The 27,823-nt window shown below is 44.8% G+C and overlaps 1 protein-coding gene across 1 annotated transcript in view; it reads right to left on the reverse strand.

The window, feature by feature from the left end:
• TRABD2B (TraB domain containing 2B) overlaps positions 1–27,823 on the reverse strand; it is a 295,983-nt gene that overhangs the window by 39,835 nt on the left and 228,325 nt on the right. Inside the window, 1 exon segment of the mRNA XM_055815797.1 lies at positions 8,105–8,195. Within this exon segment, the coding sequence (XP_055671772.1) occupies positions 8,105–8,195 (91 nt within the window).

A 27,823-nucleotide genomic window follows, 5' to 3' on the forward strand; every position in this document is an offset into this window, starting at 1 on the left:
ATTCATCATTCTTAATTTACTAGCCCTGTTGTAAGAACTTACTTTTTTTGGCATTCCTGCTCTTTCTACTAGCACTTATCCAGGAGGGAGCAGCTGATACACGTGCTTCTCAGTGTGACCCTTCACCCTGGTTCTCCTAAAGGGACACCCACACACTCATTTCAGACCCAAAGATGGGTTGCGGCCACCTGTGTGGTGTGAAGTCATCTGGCTTTGCTGAGATACCACGAGTTGCTAAAAGTGAGACTATTTTGCACTGAAGCGGACACGAAATGGCACAAGATCACAATACATACATATGTTAGAATGACCTTCCACTTACGGGGGCAATTCAGAAAGATTTCCGTACATTTCACAGCTTGCCACAACACGATCCGCCCACAAAGAATCATTTGGCCATGCCACCAGTCGCACGGTGTAGCTTTGGAGGGCTTCTAACCCCATTTAAATTGTGAAGAATATGCCTTTGGACACCTGATCACTCAAGAAAGATAGAAAATATAACTGTCAGTGCATTCCCATATAGAAAGCCGTATCCCCAACTGTTTTCTTTTAAGGCACTGTTCTTCAAGGAATTAAGAGAAAGTGTCAACGAAAGATGTCATTGACTCCCTTTCTTCCTGTTCCTTTCTTAGGAACTTGTGCATGTGAAAGAGCTCCCTGCAAGCAAAATTACCAGCAATTACATTCACGCTGAACCAAGCAGCCATATCGATTGCAACACAACCCACAGTCCTCTTGCTGAAGGAAAAGAAGTCAGCCCTGGAAGCAGAAAAGCTATCTGTCCTAACGTGTGAGGTCTCTTTGCCCGACAACGTGATAGCGAAGGTAAGGGAAGTCGGTGCTGCAAAGACAGAGTGACAGCAAACAGACCACAAACTTCCTTAGATAAACGACATCTTTCAAACCACACAATAGCACTTGATACCTTCGTGCCCCTTGAGCTGTTACCAAGTGCAGCTGCACTTCAGCCCAGATTGATATCGCTCGGGACAGAGGCCATCAATCCACAGGACAAGTGCGGGCTGACTACACAACACAAAGCTCACACCATCTCACTCTTTCGCTATAATGCTGGAGAGGCGATGGCGCAATTTTTCCAAAGGCTTATGTGAGTCTAGTGACACTGTCTGACTTGAATGTGGGGCCCAAGCCCTTCAAATAAGAGGGAAATTAATATCACAAAATGATTAGTCATACAAAACCAGCCAGACACCTCCTGCAAGCAAACTGGGCCAGCTGTCTAAGACACCCTTGAGCAGCCCTCTAGAAAAACCAGTCTTTTTACATCGACCACAGTAAGCATCTGCACAACTGCGGGAATGTAATCTTAGTTTTCTACCAGTTCCCTCATGGCTCCTCACAACCAAAGACAGGAGAGAATCAGCAAGAATCTCATATTAACGATGACCTCTACGAACTACTGGCACCGATGGAAGCCTTGTTGTTGACTTCAGTGCAGTTTGGATTGGCTTTATTACTAGTAACTACAGACCAGACTTTTCATCTTATACCGACGACCTTAGGTGAAAAGATCTGCATTAGAGTTGGCTGGAAGCAGAAAGAGGATGGAAAATCAGCTTCTCCTGTGGAAATAAGAACTCCAAAATCTGGCTAGGAAGTGAAGTAAGAACTAGCTCTGAACTTTGAAAGTCTCCAAGGCTCTGGAAGTTGACTATTAGATAGTTTTGGAGTATGAGATACAGATCTCCTAAGACTGATGGGCTGCAGAGCAGCAAAGACCTCGAAACCTTAGCACTGGCTTCAGGACAGCTCAGTGAGCGAGCTGCCCTTGAGCAAAAAGAAGCAAGCCCCGGTTCCCCAGCGGCCCTGTGTCTAAGTTCCCAAGGAACAGAATGATATGGAATGTGAAACAATTTTGTCAAAAGAAACCAGAAATTTTGCCAAGGATAAAATCTGATTATAGAGAAAAGTGAATGTCCCTATGGGAGAACTAGTCAAGCACAAAATTCCTGAGTTTTGTTCCATATTCTTTCAGCAACACCATTAATTATCTCACTCTTTCCCAGATTTTTGTAGCAAGTTGCTAAATTCCACTCTTTCAGAAGGTGCTCAGTGTTTAAAGGTGGCCTAAAGAACATGCAGATGCACGGGCTGTAAGTGATGTGTTGCTCAGGAGGTGACAGGGTAATTAAGTTTCTATGGTTGAGAACTTGTAAGTTGACTTTGCTTCTCTACCACATCTTGGAGATTTTCTTCAGTTTCTTTCCCCCTAAGAGTTAGTTTGACGGATCAGACTTCATGGCTGTAAGGTAATTACAGACTCAAAGACAGTTAAATGCCAAAGGAGGGTATTTTAAAAGCATGTGAGAATCCCTTGAAAACGTAGCGTGCATATTTTCATGGCTAAATATTTTAAGTATTAAGTAGTCATATTCTCCAATGTTAGATGAGGCGATAAATTTGCCAATGCATGCAGGTGAACCCCATTTAATCCCTATACACCTCTTACTGCAAATTATGCTGTGAGACACCGCCACCCCCACCCCCAAATAATGGGTTTGCTTTTCCTCTGAGGGAAGGAAGCTAGTGAAAGGAGTAGGATCTTCAGGCTCAGATCAAGTGAAAGATCCAAAGGTTTACAATAGGATTGAGAATGGCAGCATCCCAATGGGGAGATTATTCCACCCACAGAAAAAAAGATAAGTTGTGCATTTTTCCATGTCTCAGAAGAGATGCGATCCAGAATGCACTAACACCTCCCCAACTCCTTTTTTTTCTTCAGTTAACTCTGTTGTCTCCAATTAAAGCGTCACAGCTCTCAATTATTTTTACTTGTCTCTTATCTAAATAAAATTTTACTTATTTCACTACAACTCTAACATTCTTCCAAGCACATCCCGAACATTAACAGCTAAGCACAGTGGAGTAACCCTGCCAGGCTGGCACCAGGAAGTTGCCAAGGAACTGGCAACTACTGGGAGACTCCTGAGGGCTCTGATGACATCCGTACATTTCTGGGATGTCACCTACTGAACTGCCACTTTTACCAATTTGGGGCTTTGGGGAACGTTATGTCAAACATTTTCCCATCTCTGCATATCGCCTGGTGAAGGCTAGGGATCCTGATGGAGTGAAATGGCTGCATCACTGTGTGGACTGGGTGTGCTTTCATTCGGGGGGGCGGGGAAGAAAGCATTCGTAGTGGAGCAAAGACTTTCATCATAAGACTCCGCTGAGTAGGAGAGCCAGGCTCACACCTGTAGGATGCTACAGGAAAAGGTGTAGGAGCAAGCGCTCTTTGCTTCAGAAAGGAGGAAAGGAATAAGCTACAACAGCAAAGACATGTTGCTTTGACCGGGCCAAGAAGTTAAAACATAAGGAGGACGGGTAATTAATTTCTACAGCAGAGCTCCAAGAGTTTACAATAAACCCTCAGATGGGCAGAAATGAAAGCTTGTCCTGCAATCTCCCATTCTGAAAGAAGGCAGCATTGAGCAGAATACCAGGAGGAGCAGCCTGATGGAAATGAGCACTGCTGCATGTTTTTCTGGCCAAGAGAATGATGTGCAGTACGTCAGGGCCTGGCGTGTGGCAGAAGGTCAGAGCCAATTCTGAGAACCCAGTAACAGTAAGAGTCATCACAGACACAGGTGCTTCCGGGGTTGATCTTGCAATTTGGCTGTTTCCAATTAAATGTGAAGCAGCTGTGGCCCTTTATCTGCTCAAGTCACTGGAACCCATCTGAGGGGAAACTTTCTACCACCTCCTCCTCCCTCCACACCCCAGGCATGCAGCTCTGCTTTCTGAAGACAGAGAGGGGCAGGGATGGCCAAGTTGGCAGAAGCCCTGCAAAAAAAAAAAAAAAAAAAAAAAAGTTGCTTTCCTTATCTCAGGGCAAAGCAACGAGATACTGATTCAGCCATTCATTTTCCAGTGCCTTTATATGCGGACAAGGAGGACAGCCAGCAAAATAAGAAGCAAATATGAACGCTGTTGAAGGCTGTCAGGCGAAGAGATTTGGGACACTTTCCCTCAGGCAACAAAATAAACAAACGAAGCCAACATGAGGATAAGTTCTCAAGCGTTTATGGCATTGCTCTGCATGCTGAGCACAACAGCATTTCTTTTGCAGAAAGGGATTGAGCTTCAAAGAAGGTATTTTCCATAGTCAGCTGGTGGGATTCTAGAAGAGGCTCAGGAAGGTCAACACCGAGCCACCAGGCAGATCAACCGGAGCTAGGGGATTTCAGAAATCCAGCCAGTGAAAGCTCCCAAATAGCTCCACACCAGGTAAATGTACTTTATATGAACTGTTCTTTGCCAGTTCATTGATTCTGTAGCCATCAAACCCTTCTATACCTTGGTTATCTCTTCTAGCCTGCCAAGATCTCACTTTACTTTTCCCCAATACTTTAAGAAAGGGAGAACTTGGCTCAAATCTGTGCTTGTTGCTAGAAAACAGAAATGTGAGACTCTAGGTATTCAGTTTGGTTGGCTTAAAGAGCAGCCATTTCACAAGCCACGCTTAGCATTTTGGACAGAGAAAGCCAACAATCTTCCGGCTTTACTCAGCCTGTATGTAACTGAAAGCATAAACAGCTTTGCTCTTTGTCCTTTTTCACTCTTCCCAAGGCTTTTCTCATACACAGGAGCAGCGCTATTTATCTTTAAAAAAGCTATTATTCTGTCCTTCCTGAAACTGAAATAGACAGCAGAGCTTAGACATCATACCAGACTGCCCCACCTATTTATGGTACCAGTACTTCATTATTATTGAACAATAAAGATCAGGCTACTAATCATTTCAATAATAGTAACAATGATCATACTGTTCTAGGAACAGAGATATTAAAGAAAGATAGTATTTGCTTTTTTAGCAAGGTGGCATTGGTAGTAAGTAGGACATAGCACGATATTTTGCTGAAGTTACTCTCATCATTTCAAATAGCGGGGTTTCTGGCTTAACCTGGGAAAGATTGTCCTGTAAATTACTGTCAAGAAATCATTGATATTAAGCCAAAACCACACTCAGTTTCAATGATACACCTCCAAACGTTCCTATGTGCCAACTCAAATTGTTCCTCTTCATCTTTCTGCGCACAATCCATCCACAACAATTCTTTCTTGAATTCTCTTGGCCAAAACATAAGCATGCAGCTGCTTCAGCTTTTTCCAACTCTTGCATTTTTTTCCATGTGCTGTCCACCCCCACCAATCTCTACATTAGAGTCCAGCTGATCTTCCCTGAACACTATCCAGTTTTCAATTGTCAATGCCAGAATGCAATGCAGTGGGCTTGACGCCCTTACACAACGGACTTGGAAGGAAAGCAGAAATGTCTCTTTTGGGTTTCAATAGAGGAGAGAAATACCTCTTATTCCATAGGGCTCCACAAGAATGAAGATGAAGACACCTGCGTCTCTATAATCCATAAAAAGATTTCTGCTTGCAAGCAGCTCAAAATCTATTGAGCTTCTACTTGTTTATTCTATGTATCCATTCGGTTAGTATAGCCACTACCCCAAAACGGTTCCTCTTCTGGGCCTTTCTAACTGTTTTCAAATGTTTTTATTTCATTGTTTAAAAAGGAAAGAGGAGAGCAAAAGAAGAAGGGTAGAAAAAATGCAGGGTTCCTTAAAACTCTCACAGCAACATAACCCCAACAACCAACTGGCCGTGCTTTCTGAATATCCCATAAAATTTTGTCATCACTGTGTCTGACTAGACTGTTTTTTGCAGCTCTCAGAAGCCATAAAATGCAAACAGTTCTAAAAGAGACAAAATGGTTTGCAGCAGGCTCCTCATTTCTCAAGGGGAGCCCCACGCAGTTCTGATGGCTACAGCCCCAGCTGTAGGACAACCCAAATACAGCCCCTGACGTGCAGGTCTAGGAGTCTCTTTTTTCCTAAAGACAGCAAGCTGTTTTCTGTGAATGTGCTTAAATTCTCTTTTTTATTTAAACTTTTTATAATCCTCTACTGTTTCTGCACCTTGAGTAACGCAGTTTAGTGGGAACTCTGGGTTTCTTTACCATGCCATTTATTTTTCTTTCTGTATTCTCATCTAAGACCTGTCGATCTGCTTGGATCATCAGACTATAGGAAAACATACCGTGCATCTAATCTTGATGGAGTACAAACATATGCTCTCTGTCTCGTCAATCACACGCGCACAAGAGTATATACCCTTCAATAAAGTTTTGTATGTTCAATATTCAGAACAGATCCTACTGGGTTTAGGGGACTAGTCCAGACAAAGGGACCAGCCTGCCCAGTGTTCTGGTCTGGAGCAGGGAACAGAAGCTACCAAGTGGACCATAATTCAACTGATGACGTATGCATCGTTCTAGGCAGCAGTCCAAGTCCACTTGCTTTCAAGTACCTTTTCCCCAGGGACTGACAATTTTAGGGAAGACGTCACGAACACGAAACACTGCTGCCAAGGTAGGGGAATGCGTACACAGAGGTGTCCCACATTGCAAATAAGTCAACATTAAGCAGTGGCTTTGTTTCAAGTTTCCTGCCCCATCACGCTACTTCAAGCCTATGAAGACGTGTATAGACATATCCCAAGACCATACAGAGCAAAGACTATTCTTGGACATCTCTCACACTACTGTATCTTTCTTTCTTCTCGAGGGCTTGCACACAGCCAATAAATTAATAGTTTCACAATTTCCAGTTGAAATCCTTTTCACGGGAAGATGATACTTTCAACTAAATGCAATTTGCTGAGGAAAGTGCCTGCTTCCCTGAGTGGAAAGTTTCTTTGTCAGAAACCTAGGAACAGTATACCCCAGCTGTTTTGGTACAGTTTGCTTGGGTTTTTTTGTTTTGCTATGTTTTTAGACACAGGCATTTTTGCTGATTTTAGCCAAAATTTCCAGCGCCCTAGTCAGTTAGTGTTTACTGCTCTTCCCTGTGCCATGTTGACTTTTCTCCCTCTGCCAAAGTGCTTCTTAAACCTCCTCTGAATATACGCTCTTCCTCGTGTTTGATAGCTTTTTCTTCCTCTTTTCCCCATTGTTATTTAAGACCGTGCTTTTACTGCTCGACATATTCCAAGAAGCATTTAGGACAAATGCTCTGTCAAAGACACTTAAGTACAGTTGAGCCATATTATATTCTATATGAATCACTGCGGATGTTTCACAAACAAGGTTAGATCAGCCAGATTTTCCAACTATGTCGAACATAGCTTTTTCAGGCATAGTCTACTAGCCCTGCGATTAATCCTCCACATTGAAACTCACCTCACATTTGGACCGTGTCACGGCTGCCCACCAGGGACAGGAGCATGCTGCTAAGTTTCTCCTAATGAGGATAACAATCCTATGACAGAGCAATCTCAGCCAATTTTTATCTGCAGGATGCAGGGGAAAGGCTAACTTTGCAAAGCTAGATGGTCTCTCACCATCCCTCCCAGTTTTACGGTCTATGATACCTTTAGACAGAGACCTCATCTAAACAGCCAGGAAAGAGAGAAACCTAGGGGAGGAAGGAAACTAAGGACGGTTTTGTGCCATATTTTTATGTTATGCTAATGAAGATTGCCAAGAGCCTGGTAATCGATCCTTCTGGCCTGCTTTACTTGATCAGATTAATGAAGAAGCTCAGGGAATACGGAATTGCTTTTTACCTGCCCACCACACTTTCCAAGGTGCATCCGCTACATTAAATCTTGTCCTTCAGGCAAAACTGAAATTTCACCTGAAGAAGAGCAGCCTGACAGAGAGGCCTGAAAAATTAAGTCTGTGGCAGTCTACTGCCCTGCAACAGAGGAGCAACTACAACCCCACGGAGAGAAAAAGACAGAACAGCTATGGGGGAAAACGAGCTGAACCAGACTTTTCTCAAAAACAGAAACTGTGGCACTTCTGATCTGGTATATTGAAGCAGCTGTGATATGAGTAATGTCCTCAAGTGAAACAAATAGCCACTGAGACTCCATATGTTTCCAAACTCACACAACGGATGCTTTACAATGAACTTTTTGTCTGGAACTTGGGTGGGAAAAGGAGGTTCCTCAGCCCCTCACCCACGCCCTATACTAATGCAATAATCTTGCTTAGTCACAGAAAAAAGGGACAGAAAAAAGAAAAGGAGAGAAAATGATTAATAATCTGTGGGCAGCTGCTTACTTTCCAAGTGGTTGTCCGGGAGGGGTGTGCTCCACTTCAAATCCTGCTTGTCTCAGTACATCAATCACAGTGTTGTTACCCAGGAAGTGACCTAAAATACAGGTAGAAAATAGCACTGTCAATCAAACCGCTCCTCTCACTCGCTGGAGTTTCTCCTTTTGGAACAACAGGTTTGGGAGGCAAGGCTACCAGAAGCTAGACCAGCTCCAAAAGCAAGAAGGGCACGCTGTGCAATTTGTTGTAACTCAGACTCCGCTGCCCACCATGTAGCCTGCTACAGCCTTTGGCAACGGCCAGCAGGAGAGACAGCGTACAGCCTGGTCCCGTCGTCTTCCTTTTTATTTACCACTCCCTCCCCTCACACAGCTAAGGGACTGGGTGGATAAAAGAAAACCGAGATGAATTGCTAGTCTTGTCTTCTGCTGTGGCCATTTCCAGTATGTGCACGGACTAAATAAACTTCTAACACGGATGTAGGAATGACCCTGCCGTGGCAAACAGAATATTCCTAGGGCTTTGACTCACGAATTGGAACAACTGACAACCCTAGATGTCCACCCTGCCCATCGTTGTTCGCAGACATCTGCTTATAAAAAAGCTCTGAAGCTGCTGCACTGCACACTCAGTGCTGACCCACCTGAACCAGCAGCGATCCAGGCAGGGCTTCACCAGCCGCTCAGCCACCTGCAGGGCTGGGAGGAGCTGGGAACGGAACCTTATCTCTCCCTAAAACTGAAGATTTAGCCCTGTAAATCAGGGCTTTTTGCTGGAAGTGTAAAGGTCACATTCCTGTTCACAGAAGTAACAAAGAGCCCAGTAAGTACTGCAGCATGTACGGCCGTGAAAGAGTTTGCTTAAGGGAGCCCTATATACTCGGGTCTGAACCAAATCCCGCTGGAGTCAATAGGAGCCCTCAAAGGGCTTTGGGTACAGACTCCATAAAGCAGCGTAATTCCTCCAGAGCTTTCAACTTATTGTCAGTCCCACATTGTTTTCAGGCTGGGTTAGACTTATAAAGTAAGGAGGCAAGAAGTCCACTAACAGGTTGATTAAAATCCACGTAGCCCGGTAACCTGCCTCCAACTGCAGCCCTTGGTGAACGTTAAAGATATATAAATCTGGGAAAGGACAGACCAAGCCTCCTTCGCTATGCCCACGAGCTTCCAGCTTTGCACAGCTGCCTGACTCCCATTTACACCCAGGTCATCGCATCTCACTGCCAGCTCTGAACAGATCACCACGAATGTGCTCAAGCTGCTGCCTCCGTGTACTTTTTGCTCCGTGACATCTTGCAGCAGGGAGTTCCACCATGTGCCATATGTAAAAACACACTCCTCTGGTTTGCTGCTGCTCCGAGAGTGTGTGCTTGCCTTAAGCACAGTGTAAGTGTTTGCAGGAGATGTTTGTAACTGCCGGGCTCCATAGCAGAGCCAAATGCTTTGCATAGAAAAAACAAGGCAGGCAGGACGTGCCCGAGCCTCTCTCCATCCGTGCCACTGTGTAAGGAGCTGGAGTAACTGTCAGCAGTCACCCCTAGGACACTTCACCCATACAGCACAAAGTCACTACGAATTTGACAGTAATTCAGTCCGTAGTAGTCACTAAGCCTGCATCTCTCTGCTCACACTGCCAACAAGGGTGCTAATTCGCATCAGTTGTGGGAATGATGTAGTCGTATGGCTTTTAGTGCAACTTGCAAGCACTAGTAACAGCTTTTAGCCAAAAGACATTTCTTTAAATGATTAAATATACATTTGCAGAGCCCTAGTGTGTTCCAGGATTCCTCCACTTCCTTTTAAGAAAACTCAAAATTTGATTTTCCCCTAACTTACTTATAAGAAAAGCCAAAGGAGCAGAGAGCAGTCCCAAAAACGTGTTATACACCCTCAGAGATTTAAGAAATGAGACATTTGTGAGTGATTAACTGGATTTGATCATATCCTGGTTTTTTATGCAGTGGCCAAGGCAAACAAAAGTCCCCATTCTGTCACTGGGCAAAGTGACTCTGAGAAACCAAAGTCACGAGTGTCGAAGTCAGAGATGTTTCTGAGTCCATGGCACAACGCTCTACTTTGCCTGAACTGGAGTCTTAAACGCCAAGAGATTTCTTACTGTAAACAATCATGCTGAATCCAGAAAATCTTTGACATCACAACAGTACAAAAGAAACCAATTTTAACTGCTTTAAATCCAGGAAAAAAAAGTAACTGTGCAACAGCTCTGATACCTCATCCACCAAATGGTGGGACCGTCAACAGCATCAGCTCCTCAGCAAAGCCTGTGAGTCCCCTCAAGTGATGGATGAAGACTTCCCGGGCCTCCCATTCCTGCCCTCTGTGTGGGGACCATGACGAAGGCAGCCAGCTTGCTGGGCTGGCCATCCGCTGTGCAGGGCAGCAGAAAAATGTCAGCGTGGTGGGACACACGCTTCCACTGGGTAAGTCACCCCGAGCCACCCATCCTCTGCCATACCCCTTTCCCTGGGAGCTGCCTTCAGCTATCCGGGATTCTGTGTCAGATTTGGACTGAAATGAGGGGGGGGAACAGAAGAGGTTCATGCCAAGGTAAAACCCACCCACCTGGGGAATGAATGTCCCTCTTCTGAGGCCAGGGACTGAACCTCTGTATCATATATCTCCTTACTCTCTTGCTCTGAGTTCAAGGCTTATTACTTTAATTTTGCCTTTCCTAACACAAAGGAATACCAGCTTCCGTTAAAAAAACCCGCCCACCAAACACCAAATCCCTGCATAAATGAAAATTTTCATTACAAACTTAAATGTGAACATAGTTATTTCATTTTAGGTCCACAATTCAACACATACTAAAATATTGTGTTCCATTTCAAGTGAGAAAAGAAATGAAAGCAAATCAAAACAATCAAAACCAAAACCCAACTTCAAGCTGACCCCCAAATAATTCTCCATTCTACATACACCAACAGAACCTGAAGATGTAACAGCAGCTAGGTAACGACATGAGCAGGTCTTTGCAAAGCTTTACCTTTAGACTCCACTTAAAATTTTTAGGTTTGCATTATCTGATGTACGTCCAGGTAAATCACCACCTGTCTCACCATCAGCTTGCCCTGTTAATACATCCTTTCCACCTGATTGCCAGATTTCTGTATGGACCAGCTCTGACTTCTACTTGTCTTAACTTCTCTGCTGTCAGAGCTCACATATTGCGATCGACTTTGTATCCATTTCATTTATGCCACAGTAATGCTGCTGTGGCCAACTCATTATCTCACTACGTATGCTACAAGCAACTTCAAGCTATGTTCTACCTCAGTGATGGAAAAACTGAAAATATGCCTGCTCAGACCAGCAGCCTTCCCACCCAACACAGACATCTTCCCAACAGCGATCCGTGGTACCATGGCAAGGAGCTCCTCAGGATCAGAGATAGGTGGAAGAGGAAGGTTTGAGGAAAAAGGTGGCACTTGGGAGGTCCAGTGCAGGTGGGTGAAGTAAAACTGAAAACACCCTCATGTCATTGCTGTACTTCCAGGGTTAAAGAAGTGCTGGAAGAAGTGTCTTGGTTTGCCTCCTGCTGCCAAGTCCATCATCACTGTCCTTCCCCGTTTTAAGATTTTTAAAGGGAAGTTTTCTGTATGAGGAATTTTTTATATAAAATTAATCTCCTTGGTCAACTCGAGATAAGCATACACTTGTTAGATACTGACAACAACATAATACTTTTGAGAATTTGCAGCACATAATGAAAACCAATTTATATATTAGAGATAATTGAGCTCAGCATCAGTGGAAAACATCAAATCCCTGCCTCTGGCTACCCATATGTACAAACAGAATATGTAACAATTGCCAGGTCTTTTATAACAGCAGTAGATTTGATTTTTATTTATAGATACAAAAAAATATTTTTTTATCTATAAGTGAGTGTGTGTGCACACTTCTGCTTAAAACTTAAAAAATTCTCTGCCTGGCCTGGAAATTTCCATTGGAAAAAAAAAAAATCAAGGAAGTTTAACTATTCAAAAGTTAGTGCATCTAGAGACATATCAGACAGATTAGAGAGACAGGGGAATGGCTCTTGTTTCTCTGTCACTATTCCCTCTTCAGTCTAAACCTGAATAAACTCTGCCTGCAGTATTAACCAAATTTACCTTGACAGCTGATGAAAACTGGATCCAAGAGGTGAGGTCAGAATACCAACTGCCTTGGGAAATCCATGCAAGTATGGGAAGAGGAGAGAAAGCAGACATAAAAGATTTTCTAGATAGGGACTCAAAGTGAAAGCCTGTACTTGGGCATGGAGATATGCAGTACAGCCTCTCCTAAGAGTTTAACATTTAAAAAAGCCCCCAAACCAAAAGGTGTGGCTGCAGTCCTTCTGCCCTCCAAGGATAAGGAGATACTCATGGGAGTTGCTTGAGGACAAGACCCAGTGCTAAACGCAGAGTCACTTTGCAGTTTGAACACAACCGCAGAGCAGTGGCTAGCGTGGCTCGCTGCACTTCGGGGGTGCTTCTTCATTAAATTTGATGAGGCCAAGATTATTCTCCTTTCGCTCACGTCTTGTTTTCTCAGGACAGAGGATCTGGAGACACTGGAGGAACACATTATACAGCATGGTTGCTAACATTAATCAAACACCTTCCATCCCTGGTTTACTTTTTTATTTTTAATTAAGAACTGTGCTTTGGACTACACAAAGCAGACACATGTAACGCATTTCCTTATCTCCCTGAGGTTTCATTTTTCACTAAAAGAAAGAATAAACCACATTGGTTTTTTACTAAAAGGTGAAAAATACATGGTTTCCTTAAAGCATGTACATGCACACACACAGAGACTGCTGAAAAAATGCATTTTCTTCCTTTCTTACTGGAATGTCTCGAGGTGGAGAGAAATACACTTCTCAGCCAACTCTGACAGTAACAGCCACGTATTTTCTAACTGACCACAGAAACTAAAGCTCCCCTTTACCATTTCAGACGTTCTAGTGACCCCCATCAATAGCATACCTAAGCATACGGTTGCATCCCTCAAAAGTTAAATGAACTTGAGTGTTCCTACACAGAAAAATATAACCTTGTTTTGATGACAGAAGCAGAAAAAATGTTTTTAAGCAAATGTTACCTACTTTATCTAGATCTAGAGATATACTACAAATTACTTTGTCTCTTCATTTCACAATTCTTTGTTCCATGGCTTAGAAGGATAAAGGGGTACAAAGGAGGAGGAGATAATTCCCTCACAAAGGACCTCCATTGCCAGAGCCTTTGAAGTTGTGCTAAAAAAGCCTTGCTAGACCATTAGCTGACACACAGCAGAAACCTGAACTGTTTCCATGCACACTACAAGCAGAGCTATTTTCTGCACAATTAGTCATAAAAAGGGCCAATGTAAACTGTGTCGGGAGGTCTCAATTCTTTACATTCTCCACACAGTGAATCAGACGTTATGTATAACGTTTTGTTGCCATTTAGACCTCGGGCTGCATTGCAATCAGGAGGCGGCAGCCTCTGTTCCTCCTTTTCTCTCATCTCTTGCTGATTTTCAAGCCTCTTGGCAGCACCAGAGCGTTTCTGGTGGTTCGGCTTCACAAGAGTTAGTGTAGGCAAAAATGCAAATGCCAAAACCTGAACGTTCATAGTTGGGGCAAACATTTACTGGTTCCTTTGCTTGCTGCCTCTAGAAGTATGCCTTCATTTCTCTTGTTCTGAGAGTGGTCAAACTGAGTATTTTGGAAGCTGAATGATTAACGTGTCAAGAAGAGGCTGTAGTAAGGAGCTATGGCAAACAGTTGAGGCAATGAACTTCATCTGAGTGTACTGATTTCTGCATTATAGCATCCCACTCTAACCCAATGGTCCCTGGGTAACAGCATGAGTTTACTGAGGGGGAACCACATAACATCCCACATTTCTCTTTCCTGCCATGGCAGATGTCCCAGACCCATGATGGGGAATCAGTTTTGTGGATAAGCCCTCCAAAATTTTCATTCCCTTCCACTCCTCCTCCAGCATCATAGCTGCTTCTATCCCTGCACCCAGCCATTCTTTGCTAATGAATATCATCCTTCAAAAACTGGAGGCTCTTTCAGCCTTTCTCATGACGACTCAGATTTAGACTGCTATTGCTGCCAGAGGATTGCTCCTCTTTTTCCCTAAACCACTCACTTTCCTGAAATCTCACTGTACTGAATCAGTAGCTCGAGAGCACTTTGACAAGGAACATACGTTGGATTTGCGCACAGATCTTGGTTTTGCAAGTCGGATCTGGAAGCACCTAAGTTTCCTCCAGCCTGAGCACCCTTCTAATATGAAGTGTCTTATCAGCGTATACAGAATGACACCAGGTAACTGATTAGGTGCGTGGTACGCAGCATCCAGTGATAAGTATGTTAGGACTGCCTGAAAAATTTTATTGTAAATTTTATTGATAACATAAACAAAATGAATGCTTGCGGGGATCTAGCAGGGGAATTTTCTGAGAATGGCTGGAAGGACCCCAGTGTCTGCCCCCACGGCCCCAGTTAGTATGAAACCATATGAGCCATACTGCATGTCAGAGGATGAGAAGTGCAGTGTATCTATCATCAGCATCCCAAATGCATCCCTACCCACACCTCAGACAGACCAGATATAAAAAGGTATTCAGGTCCAAAACAAGAACTGTGTGTGGCTTTCCAAAGAGAAAGTGACTTTCAAAGATACAGCCCAGAACTGAAAGTGTGGCAACTCCTGGGTAATAACAGCACCCAAACGCTATGGACAACAGATGCTGTGAGACAAGCTCATGTCTGAGTGAACCGACACCCCACAGAAACTTGGCAGCCTCAGACAACCCCTGCTAGGTCTGTTGATGTTACCCTAAGCATCCTTGCCATAGAGGAGAGTGCTCGGTGCCCAGAGAAAGCTGGGAACTCTGTATCCCATCTTTCAGAAAATCCTGTCACCCCGGGTTGCTGGCTTTTGCTGTGCTGCAGGACGTGGCTTTGCACTTGGAAATTTCAGCATGATGCAAAAAGGTAGGGAGAGGAGCTGGAGATGCAGGGAACGAGCTTTCTTCCTCCCCTGTTTGGCAGGAGTATCCGAACCCAAAGCATGTCTTAAAAAACACTCTGTACAAGCCATGGGCGATGGCCTCGTAAAGCAGGCTTTCATCATAGCCTCCTCACATCATGCCACCCCTTCTCCAAGGCAGATGGAGAAACCATTTTCCCTCTCTTGTTTGATGTTGTTATTCTCTGCAGTTGTGAGGAACTGACTCATAGCCCCTTCTGGACAGTCACAGGAAGCAAAGCAATAAAACATAAAAGGCCGAGGCGTGCAGCACTTTGCATGTCCAGCAACCCTCCCATGGCTACCCTTCATTCTTTCCTTGCATGTAATCACCTCTCTCCCCTCTCACCCATGAGCTCTTACAGAATATGCCCTGGAGACAGCATGCACCATAGCTGGGGGGAAAATGGAACAACAAGGGGCCAAAGGGTGGGGGGATTATTCCAGATTGACGCCAGGGTAATGGCGCACAGATTACGTTTCCCTGGGGTGTCTCTGAGATACGCAGTGCAACACTACACTCAGAACATCTCAGTCTGAAGGACGGACTCCCACAGCCACCTTCTATGCCCCTTGGTATAATGAACTCCCCTCATGCCTCTCCCCTTCTGCTCTTCCTCCCTGCTTAGCCCCCCCTCTGAGCATCCCTCCCATTGAGGGCATGGAGCTATTCTGGAGGCACCCAAATATCACACACTGGAAATCCTTCTCTGGAAGTGGCCTGGAGTGCAATGCACACAGCCAACAGGCTCAGCACAAGATGGGACTGAGTTTACCAGTTTGGGACTCGTGCCATCCTCGCATAGGTCTTTGCTTCCAGACCCAACACAGTGCCATCACGTGGGTTCAGCCACTCTGTTCTGTGCTATCTTTAAAGTCTTTGCACACCTTCCCCAGCAGAGCTGCTCTAAATTTATATTGAGGAAAACAAGAAAATGATAATTATCCTTTCTAACAAAAAGCTCGATTTTCTTCAAGTCTAAACCAGCTGTTTCACTTAGATTAAGAAAAACAACACACACAAGAACTGAAGTGAGGTCACCTCCCAAGCATCTCCTCTGGCCTCTGCGTCAGACCACAGCAACAACCGAGCTGTGTCAGACCAACAGAACAACAGGGTTCATAGCTGCTTCAGGCATTTCAAATTGAACCTACCAGTCTAAGCTGGTCAGCCTCACTAGAGGAGACTGGCACCTCCACAGAGCAATTCATTCCAACATTTCAAACATCAGGTTTGGGAAGAACATAAGCCCTCTGTGAAATCCGCTCTTCAATGACCATGTGAGTTTCAATAGCTCCTTTAGCCTTAGCATCTAGCAGACATGGCCTGATGGCCCACGAAGCTACCCTACCACTGCCCAGAAGCTCCTGAACACTGCACAGAGCCCATCCTTCCTACCCATCCCTCCTCCTTCTGCCCTGCCCCCCCCCCCCCCCCCCCCTTCCTTGCCGTGCGAGAGTTTGCAAGGGAGGGGGAGCTGTGTTGACCGGTGCTGGACAATATGCGTTGGTTGGTTATGTGGCTTTTGGGGCTCTTTCACATTCTAGCTTTACTTACGCTGCATTAGAGGAGTTTTCCACACACAGAAGATCCAACAGAGCATGTGCCTTTCAGTATATATTCCTAAAGAAATAACTCACTGAATATCAAGGATCCAAGTTTAAAGGGCAGAGGGGGGTGGATGAGTCGCTCACAATATCCTATTACCTCAGCCCAGTATATCTGAGATTGGATGAATTCAGTCCCTTCCTGATTATGCTGAGGAAAAGGTCCCTTGGGGGGTAAACAACTAAGCCTACAGATCTGAAGTGTTTATTTTCTAGAATTTATTTGTTGAGCTCACCGGTAAAAGCTGGAACAACTTACCAGGACTAGAAATCTGTAGGAGGAAAACGATGTGGGCAGAGCTGAAGTAAAGGTTTGTCTGTTATTTTGTCCCCTGGTTTTACTGTGAGTGGAGACACTTTGCTCAGTCTGAGATCTTGCATGGAGGATGGGTACTGGCATTTTCCCTTCTAACAGAATACCATCACTATGTGGGATTTTTTAAATTATTATTTATTTATTTTTTACATGCATGCTCCTCACTGAATCATGTTGTTGGGGACACAATTCTACACAAAGATGTGATGCAACGTGTGACTGGAGGTGCATGACCACACATAGAGCTGTGTGACAATGAACACGTGTCTGTGTCCCTCATGTGATCCTCTCCAATGGACATGGTCAATATACAAGATCTCGGCCAGCACCGCAGCAGAAGACAAGGAGATGAGTCTGAGGAAAATCTAGAGAAAATCCAGCCTCTCTAAGAGTCTTCTCAGTGTGCTGAGACACCCGCGTCTGGCCCAACCACCTAGGACCATCAGATCACCTAAGTGCAGACGGTGTGGTATGAAAAGCATTATTGTTTGCCCATTGTCATCAACACCTCAAGCAGTGAGGAAATCGGTAAGGAAACACAAGTCTCCTTTTTCGCCCAAGGTGCCTCATTAGTGTGCTTGCAGCCTTGCTGAAGCAGACGACACACTCCCATCTGAACCAGTTATCAGCTCTGTCCACGTAAGCCACTGCCGCCCCCCCAGACAGCTGCCCCACTAAAGTCCCGACAGCTGGTGCTAGGCAGGTAGCCTTCGAGCGAAGTGTTTCATATCCCATCGCAAATCCCCCGAGCCATCCCCAAACTAGTCTGGAATGCACGTGGACCTGCCTGCCAAAGCCAGGCAAGGGTTGGGGTAGGGGGGAGAGAATTTGTTTCCATACCTCCCTGCTCTACGCTCGTACTTTGCAAAGCGGGTAACTGTGAACATGTTACTAAAACACCTACACTGACTTGATGGAGTCTGAGCTCAGAGCAGCTTCGAGCCTTGGAAAGCTCCTTGGTCAGCAAAACAGCTTTGTGCATGTAAAGTATCTCACTGAACTTGTGGAGACGTTTCTGCGGCATGGCCCAGCAGGGACCAGATCTTGTGGGACCTCAGCTTTTCTTAGGACACAGCCAGTACTATGAAATGCAGCATCATTGCCTGTCTTAGGCAAAGGCAGGTAATAAGGATGCACTTAGCAGCCTGCTGTAGGAAATAAGTAGTGGTGAGGACCCTGGTATATCATTGCAGGCTCTGGGAATCAAAAGTTTAGTGAATTCCAGAGCTGGACTGTCGAGTTTGTCTAATCCTCTTTTGGCCTCATGGATGTGTTTGGCTTCCACAATGTCCAGTGGCTGCAACGTAATTACGCATGGTGTGAACAGCACTTCCGTGTTTTATTTTTGAACCTGCCCACTGATTATTTTATTAGGCTCCTCCCCCAGTTCCTCCAGTTTGGACGAGCACAGCTCTAACTGAATTTAAAATACTTGTAACTTTGCTCTAGTGTGAGATTAAATCATGAAAGTTAGTTGGGGGCAATGTCTGTCAAATCTGTGAAATTACTTCAAAAGACTACAAGACAGGCTGTCATTTTCCGTTTGAAAATAAGTCTGAAAAACCACAAATCAAAGCTCCCAGTTGACAGGACATGGATCCTTGCCTGTTCTTTCTGGTTTTGACCCCACAGTCAACTATTTTACAGACTACACTGTTTTTTTCATCTTTTCCAGGAGCCCCTCTCTGGTGGTTTATTTGGATTGTGGATGTCTCACAAGTGAAAAATGCAGTGATGCCATAGCACAAAACACAGCGATTCCTCAGCAAATTGCTGGCCCTCTGAAGTTTGTGGATACAGGGCAAACTTTGTGTTGGGGGAGAGAATGCCGATGCTTTCTAGCCTGCTTCCTGAGCACTGCCCTGCTGGCATTGGAAAACTGAAGCCATTGTACCAGGCCTTTTAAAAAAATGAAACTCTTAAAAAAAAAAAAAAACAACAACAACAAAAACCCCAACCCCAAACCTACGCTCCTTAGTATCTTTTTAAATGTAAAAGCTTCCCATTGTTGAGACCGTCGATGATTTTCCCAGAAAAATCCAGCTGGCCACTGGATGTCACTGTTGTTGCAGCAAAACACACCCCAAGGTTCACAAATCGGGCTGTGAATAAGGGAGGTGAGGTCCCCCCAGCCTGGAATGGCCCTTCCTTCCAGTTAACCAGCCCGGTGCTGGTGGCACTCCCCGCCAGTGCCACCACCTGGAGGCAAGGTGGGCTCGATGGCGCCGAGGTCTCCACCACCATCTGAGGGCAAGCCCTCCGTGGAGCTCGTGGAGCCTGACTCGCCCCTGCCCGGGTGCTTGTCGCCTCATCTTCCCCGCGCCCCTCTGGTTTTGCTGAGATGCCCCCCTGGGTCTGCACAACACAGCCAACCTGGCCTCCAGTTTGGATTCAGCCCTTTCCCTTCTGCCACTTAGCGAAGCACGCCGCAGCACGCGAGCACGCCGCAGCAAGCACGCTTCCACGCTTCTCCTTGATCATGGATTAAAACCAGTTACATGCACTTCTGCTCTGTGGTTTTAGCCACAGTTTTAGGGCAGTTTAGGCATAGCTGCGTGACTTTCAAGGTTTGACCCAATACCTCCATCAAAACCAGCTTTGTGTTACATAGAACATTTGCCTCCCGTGAGTTACACTAGGCGTCTCCAACCCACCTAACCACACAGGGGGAACCTGCCTGCCCTAGAAGACCTTCCTGAGCCTTTTAATTCAGCTCAGGACGCCTTTGCACCATCATGGTGAGCCTCACCAGTGCAGGCAACGGACTTTTTCCAGGAGTGCTTTGACGCTGTAGGCTGACGCCCTTCCCTCTGTGAAAGCAAGAGAAACAAGCCCCAGGAGACCACAAAACCCCTTCACGTTGGGGTCACCCCAAACGCAGGTGGTGCTTCTGTGGCACTTCAGGAGGTGTGAACTGGGACTTGCTTCCCACCTTGCACTCCAGGCTCAAGGCTTGCTGCACGATTCCTGTCTGCTCCAGCACCAGGAAGCGAACCCACAAAACAAGGCAGATCAAACCAACAAGCTATTGCCTCTGAGGGGAGAAGAAAGGCAGGAACACACCACAGACATCTGTCAAGCTGCTTAATATGGTGTTGCAAGACCCTCAGATACATGTGGTGTGTGAACAGATCTGGAGAGATCTCTCTTTTGAAGTGCAAAGCATGCCCAAGGCTGTGGAATAATAGAAAACTGGGCTAGAAAGTACCCATTTTAGTCTGTCTAAATGTCATAAATCAGGGTTAACTCTGCCTGGGCATGATAGATCAGATTAGCTTTGACCCTAAGGATGTTTGTATAAATTAGAGAAAGGATCTCCTTAGGACACTTTGACCACAATATTTTTAAAGCATTAGGAGATTCCTTGGCTGTGTCTTTTCTTTACGATCTTTTCTTTCTTTAAAAGCAAAACAGAAGAAAGAAATGCTTTGGGAAGGATGGACAGTCCTTTGGCTAAAGGTCCTGTGGTGGAAGGAGTGGGGATTTCTAGGCAGCAATGGCAAAGACTCTGCCAGGAGGGTCAGTAAATTTTATGTGTCGAAGAGACCATCTGTGTAGTGGGAAAAGAACAGAAAATAGGCCTGTGGTATTTAGAGATTCTAAGCTGTATGAATACCGTGGTCACTCCCAAGCCCACACGCCACCTCTCTTGGACGCTGCCTGTCACAACCCACCAGTGATGAGATCCATCCTGCAAATACTTCCATCTGTAAACTACTTTGTGCATGCATACGGTTGTACCGAGCCCCCACATCCCCGTGCACAAAGGCTACCTTGCTCACAGATGTTAAATTTAATTGACCAAAAGTCATGGAAAGCTGTATTCCTGAAGTACTAATTTGTACATGCTATGCCTGTGGAGAAGTTCTTTTTATTACAAATCTATTCCTAATTAGACTATAAAATGTGCATCTGCATTCCAGTCATCACTATTTATCTTTGTGAATTCCACTCACACAGATCTATTCTCAGCCACATGGCCAAACATCCTAACTAATTTCAGTTTAGTTTTTTTCTGTATAAATGTATAAACACACAGATTTTCTATATACAACCATGTTTCAAGCAAGGAGAACTATTTGATTTGAATCACCACTGCATTACTCTGGTTTTACACTGGTATAAACACTAGTGGTTTTCACTGTTATCTCCTGCTGCCCAGCTGTGAACACTGGGGAGAGGGAGCAACAGCGAAGATAAGCACAATTTATGTGAATATCTTTCTCATAATATTGGCTTAGTGAGCAGGCTGCTAGTGAAACCACTAGAAAGTGAGATTCAGCGACCCCGTTAGTTTTCCATGACACGGCTGCCCACTCTGACACACAGTCACATCCAAAAGTTGACTAAGTTATTAGGGAAGTTTAGAAACCTCAAAATATACACAACAGATTTTGAAAAACATTGCGGTTCCATGGGTTCAAGCATGCTTGAAGAATACGTTAAAATCCAAGCAAACAGTCTACGCCTTCGCCCCCGTTCTGTTAACACACACGTGCGCGCACACATCACCGAGCCTGCCTTGCAATTTGTAGCTCTGTTATTCAGAGCCTTCATTAAAGAGTAACAGCCCCTGTTTGAGTATCACGAGGCAAAATTGTTCGCACATGTGAACCAAACAGACACACTAAGGCTGCACCCTCACGGTTTCTGAGTGACAGGCTTAATAAGATTACGCTTGATCTTTCTCTTAATAAAGCTGGATGACATTCAAGCAAAGCCTGGGTTTTGTTTTAATGGTACATTAAGGGAACCCAGAGTTTGGCACAGCTGGAGGCCTGAACCGTCGAACAAAACTTGGCACTGCCAGCATTCCCTTATGATCTCAGACCTCACGTAATGAATATTTATATCTATACATACACACACGCACATATATTAAATGCCTTTCATTAGCTGGTCAAGGTCAACGCTCTGGGTAACGGAGCTGGGTGTAATACCAAGAATGATGATGGTTCTTTTTTGCTGGCGTTATGAATCACGCAAATTAAGCAACCCACAGCTTACAGAGTCTGCAACATGATGGACTGCTTTTAAACCACACATACCAAAAGGAAGGAGAACAACTCCAAGAAATAACAAAAGCAAAAGAGAAGTGTCATCACCTTACTGTTTAAACCTGAACACGGCAGAAGACGGAGACTCCTGCTTAACTTTACCAACACCGGCAGCCTCAGCCGACGCCGGGGGAAGCAGTCAAGCAGTCATCTGCTTGAGATAAGTCAGGGCTTGTGTGTTCTGAAGCGTTACGGGTTAGAAGCTAAATAGTGTTAGCTGAGTCACACTGATTTAAACCATCATTGCAACTGGCCCAAAGATTACAAAAGACAGAACACAAAGAAATCACTTAGAGGAACAAGGAAGATTTAATACTTTTTTTTTTGGGGGGGTGGGGGGGTGGGGGTGGGAGTGGGGGAAGAAAAAAACCTCTCCCCAATTAGGACTTCACTTTTGGAAAAGGAAAGCTTCCTTAAGGACAAACTGAGCAGTCCCATCTTCTCTTTCCCTGATCTCTGCCAGCTTTATACTAAGGGTACAGCTTTGCCTCTGCACGTGCTCAGCCTGCGTAGCTGTGTATACGTACCAGTCCTACAGACAGGTCAGCGGGTCTCAGGCTCACGCAAGGAGTTTGTGATGGAGCTGGGAACTAGGTGGACATGGGGTGGGGCTGCTCTAGCCTGTGTAATTTATCTGCCAAAAAATTCATTTTTGGGATAACCAAAACAGTTCCCAAATCACATCTGCTGAGGAATACTGATGAGGAATTTAAGAGTACTGAAATATTGTCTTTTGCTGTTTCCAAAACAAAAAAAAAGCAACAAAAAAATAAGTTTGATTTCAAAGCATTCAGAAATAATTTACTGAAATGTAATACACATACATTTCATTTCAAAAAGAACACAAACACAGACATCAAATTAAACAATTAAACATTTTGCACAGCCTGAATTTTCTTCCAGGATTTTGTTTTGGTGAGAAAATGAAAACATTTTTGTTCGGCATTGACCCAAAATAACTTTTCCTTCAATCATCTGGTTCAGCTGACAAAACAAGACATAGATCATTTCCACCGCTCTAGACTGAGCCTAGGTCCCTGTTAATGCGGATGAATTCCCGATCCTCTGCCCCTCTCTCCTCCTCGAGATCTACAGGCAGTACCTTAAAGCCTGAGCATGCTGGTGGGACCTTCCCTGGGGCTATTAGGGACATATCCAAGGACAAGTGGGTCATGCTACAGCCAACCCAATGTCTGACCATAGAGAAGCAGGCCAGGATGGGTGCTTGGCAGATCATAAATCTCGTTACCGAGTCCCATCTTCTTCCCTTAAAGTCAATAACAAGACTCCCGTTGAATTTGAGGGAGCTGATCAGAGCTTTATGCTACAGAAAAGTACCTGAGGAAATGCCTCTTCCTCCTGTCTTCAACTTGGAGCACTCAGATTCACTTCTGGAGCAGCATACCTGTGCAGCCTAGCTCTGGGTTCTCATTTACAGCACTTAGAAGTTTCCCCTTTTGTCCAATCTGACCAGAAGCTCACTGAAATCAACAGAAAAATGCCTAGAAGGCATGTCCTGTGCAACCTGTGATCCTCACTTTCAGTTGCTTTGAAGACGACAGAGCTCCAGAGCACATGCATTTAGAGGTGAGCAGAACGTGAACAGGAGATGAGACCCTCCTGCCTAAACAGAGGCCCACGTAAATAATTAAAAGCACTAAGAGAATATGCGTTCTTCCAGGAATTAAGCCAATGATTATCTGCTTCAATAATTATCTGCTCCCTCCACTGGATGAAGCTGAGATCATCCTTGACTGAAAGAAGAAATTCACTGCTGGTCCTATTGGCATTTCTGTGTCCAAACGCCGCAGTACTTTTCATCCCACCGAACTCCACCTACAAAGCTCTCACACTATATTTTGGCTGACTGTTCTGGGCTATTATATAAGCCCTTTGGCACTGGCCTGTCCCAGATTTCTCCCAACCTCCACACTTTCTCACAGCCAAGTTTCTGCAGGAAACAAAACACTTTTCATTGAGCCCAATTAGCTCAAGAACGTAGAAAGAAAAAAAAAATAAAATGAAAAGGCTTTGGGTCAGTGACAAGAGCAATAGAGAGGCCAAGAAAATGAAAGGGACTTGCTCTGAAAATGTTTTTTACTATGTCAGAGCCAATTCCCAATGGAGTGAAACAAGAAAAACATTCCTAGAGAGATTCGAGATCTGTCGTGAATTCCCCAGGCACATTAAGAAGTCTCATTTTCCCCTCTGTCTCTCATTCCTTTCCGAGGTACATCATGGGGCTCCAGAAAGAGGATGATAAGTCAGATCTGTACAGTGGTCCCAGGCATTCGAACTCACAAAGAACCAAGGGCTGGGGAATCCTACAGTAACACTGCAAAGTTTCCCTAATATTTTTTTTTTGGGGGGTGGTGGTGGAATTGAATCAAAACTCTATTTGAAAATACTTTCTTTGTGGTTGAGGAATTGTGACTGCTTCTTTCAAGAAACACTCACTTGGATTCCTTGCAAAGTAACTGGTCTGTGCCCCTGCTGCCCCATCTTTAAAAGAGGTATAACCCACCTTCCCCTCAGGGCATATCTGTCCCATTACATGCATGTATATTGATAAAATTACTGACGACCAAACTTTGGCATGACCTTCAGAATACCGTGACCACTGGCTTTCCCACCATCGCCACGACACTCATCACTGACTTCACATCCAGGACCAGGAGCCCCACCAGAGCAGCGGACATCTATTTACTTTTCTTCCCATGTTTGGAGACATCAGACCCACAGACCTGTCAGTATTAGCATCGAAGCTCACCTTTCAAATTGTTTGAAGTATTAATTCAAAGGATTACTAAATACCAGTCTTAGAGGACTGAAGGCTGCTACCAGGGGGGAAAACATCACTCTTTTCCAGCTGAGTTTTATTTAATGATGGACTTTGCACTTCCTAATCTCTGGAAAAATAAATGCCACATGGCATCATAATATACTGAGCAAGGGATAGCCAGGCTCCCAGCAAATAATTCACGACGACATCTTTTGGGTTAGGTTTTATGACACTCTTTGTAGGACAATGCCGCGAGTTGATCTTGAATATTTCACCATGAGAACAAAATATTCCTCCTGACATCTAGCTCTGTGTTCACGGGTTCATTTTTTCTGATGATTAATTCTGAGTTCATGCAGAGTGTGTTCAAGATTACATGGATTCATATTCAGTTGACCATATCTGAGAGGATTATTTTAGTGTGCCCCAGTTTACGGCCCATGAAACATGATCCTGCTTGTCTCTCTCTTTCTCTCACTCTAGCAGTACTATTCCGACAACCAGTACCGGGAACTCACATTATCAGCGTAAAAGTAGAAAACGGCTCTTTTTCTCTATGAAAACCAGCTCTCATTCAGTGCTTTACACTTGCTCTGCTCTCAGTGCCAACAGCCAAACAGAACCCATCAGAACGTCAAAATGTTTTAAGGTAATAAATCGACATTTTCAGGTTTGCCACAGACTTTTGTTTTCAGTGCATCTAGCACATACTACCGTTAGTAGCGATACTAACCCAAACGAGACAAAGCATAGTGGAAACAGCCTGATGCCAGCTGAAGCCACTCCGTGTGCCTTCAGAGAGCTGTGACCCGCATCACCCACACTGGAAGATGTTTCTATCTCTACCCAAGAGACAGGTACCGGCAGCACGGTGCTGATCCTGGCACAGAGCAGGCAGATGTGCCATCTGATAGTTTTGGCAACATCTGACCATCTTCCCTATCGCTGTATCGTTGTCTTGAGCCAACTGCCAGCTGGCCTGAACAGCGTTTGATGCACAAAACGCAGAGGAGCCTTCAACCAACAACACCCTGTAAATTAGACACAGCAATATGATTTCATGTGCAGCTCCCAAAGAACTCAAAGCAGTTTAAGGACAGAAATCGGGGTCTAATGCTATGACCCTTACTTAACAAGTGTGAGCTAATGAGAAAGCTGTCCCGTGGAAATAAGCAGAGCTGCTCACAGAAGTCTGTTTAATGTGCAGCCACACAATTAAAAAAAAAATAAATTAAAAAAATATTTATACTGTTGTTTCTTAAAACCACAGCCCAACCATATCTCCTGGTGCTGTACTAAAGTGACTGAAACGCGGAGCATTCCTGTTCCAGAAAACCCTGTCACTGGTCAGTAACACAGCCACTTTGGAACCAACAAATGATCACTTTTCCAGATTTGCAGGGAACCTACAACATACTTATGTTTTAAGTAGCCTAAATTCACACATCTCAATAGCTGACCAGCGCTTCTGCTGCATGTCACCTCACCTGAACCAACAGGAGATCCAACTTGCTCACGAGAAAGAGGAGGATTTGAACTATAACCTTAGAAGTAAAATCCCTACAGCACCGAACAATATTAAGCTGCCATTTTCCAGTATCATTACTGCACTGACCAGAGTCGCTGGGATTTTCTTTTGGTATTACCATGCATCCCTTCCATCCCATGTCACCGCGACTGCACGCAGAAAGCAGAGGTTATATACACCAGTTTATTTCAACAGAGAGCGCCTTTCACAACCCCTTGGCAATTTTATTTTTCTTTGACTGATGCTGTCAACACGTTATCTGAAGTCTACCTCCAAGTGCAAGAGCTCGGTGAGAGTGTTTGCATTGCACTTGTGCGTTACGCTACGCCCGGGCTCGGGCACCCTCTGCTCCATCACTCACCGGTCCCACTTTCTGATCACTTGACTGCCACTTGGATGAAGCCCAACTCCAGCCCTCTCCGAGCACAGAACACAGTCAAAGAAGGAAAGATAGTTCTTTCAGCTCAGTTTTCAGCTGAGATTCAATGAGTTGTGTGTTTGTTGCTTTTCTTGAAAAATAGAGCTTTCCTGTAAATGCTATGCTTACGGGAAAGATCAGGCCCCATGTTTTTTTCACTGATTACGGGGAACTGCAATATGCTCTCTGCAGCATGCTTTTTTGCAAATGAAGACTGAAGTGAGACTATCTTTTAGGAAGTAATAAATACAACACATTTTCTTTATCAAAAGATCCCGAGTATGCAACAGCAAACCAGGCTCCCTTGCCGTTATTGCTTCTAAACATTATCGTTACAGTTGATATATTCAGGGAATCCTTTCGCTGATCAAAGAAAAGACAGCGTACCTTAATCTCGATTAGCTGACAGTCTACAACAGCGAGCAGCAAGGAATACTCTGTGCGTCTGGAACGGCAGGGGAAACGCACCCCATCCAATTTTCCAGGACAGAATTTGGCCAGGACGTCAGGGCACAGCAGCCTCTTTGCAAAGTGCTACCGAACTGTTGGTCGCTGCAACCCCTGCCCAAGGCTCCCGAGGCACTGCAGAAGAGAGGACCTCACCGCCCCTTGATGGCGGGCGCGTGGGGACCAGCCGGTGCTGATGTGCCAGGCAGAGAATTTCTGAGCTGCCAACAGCTCCCCCAGCACCTGGCTTTCTCTGCTGTGGCTTTATTCCATCCATGGCTTGCACCAACCGACAGCAGCTAATGAACGTCGTTAAAGACCACTGGCCAGCCCGTGGCACCGGGGCGGCAGAGGACAGACGTGAGGATGGGATTGCCACAACAGGCATCGGTTTCCTTTCCAATGTTGAGCTTTACCGTAACACTGTTTCGCTGTACCAGCATCCAATACCTTGATCCTGAAAACTCTTAATATTAACAATTCCACATCCACACAAATGCAGATAGATTATACACACAGATACACAA

The sequence above is a fragment of the Falco peregrinus genome, chromosome 10 (genome assembly GCF_023634155.1).
Source record: "Falco peregrinus isolate bFalPer1 chromosome 10, bFalPer1.pri, whole genome shotgun sequence".
Classification (NCBI taxonomy): domain Eukaryota; kingdom Metazoa; phylum Chordata; class Aves; order Falconiformes; family Falconidae; genus Falco; species Falco peregrinus.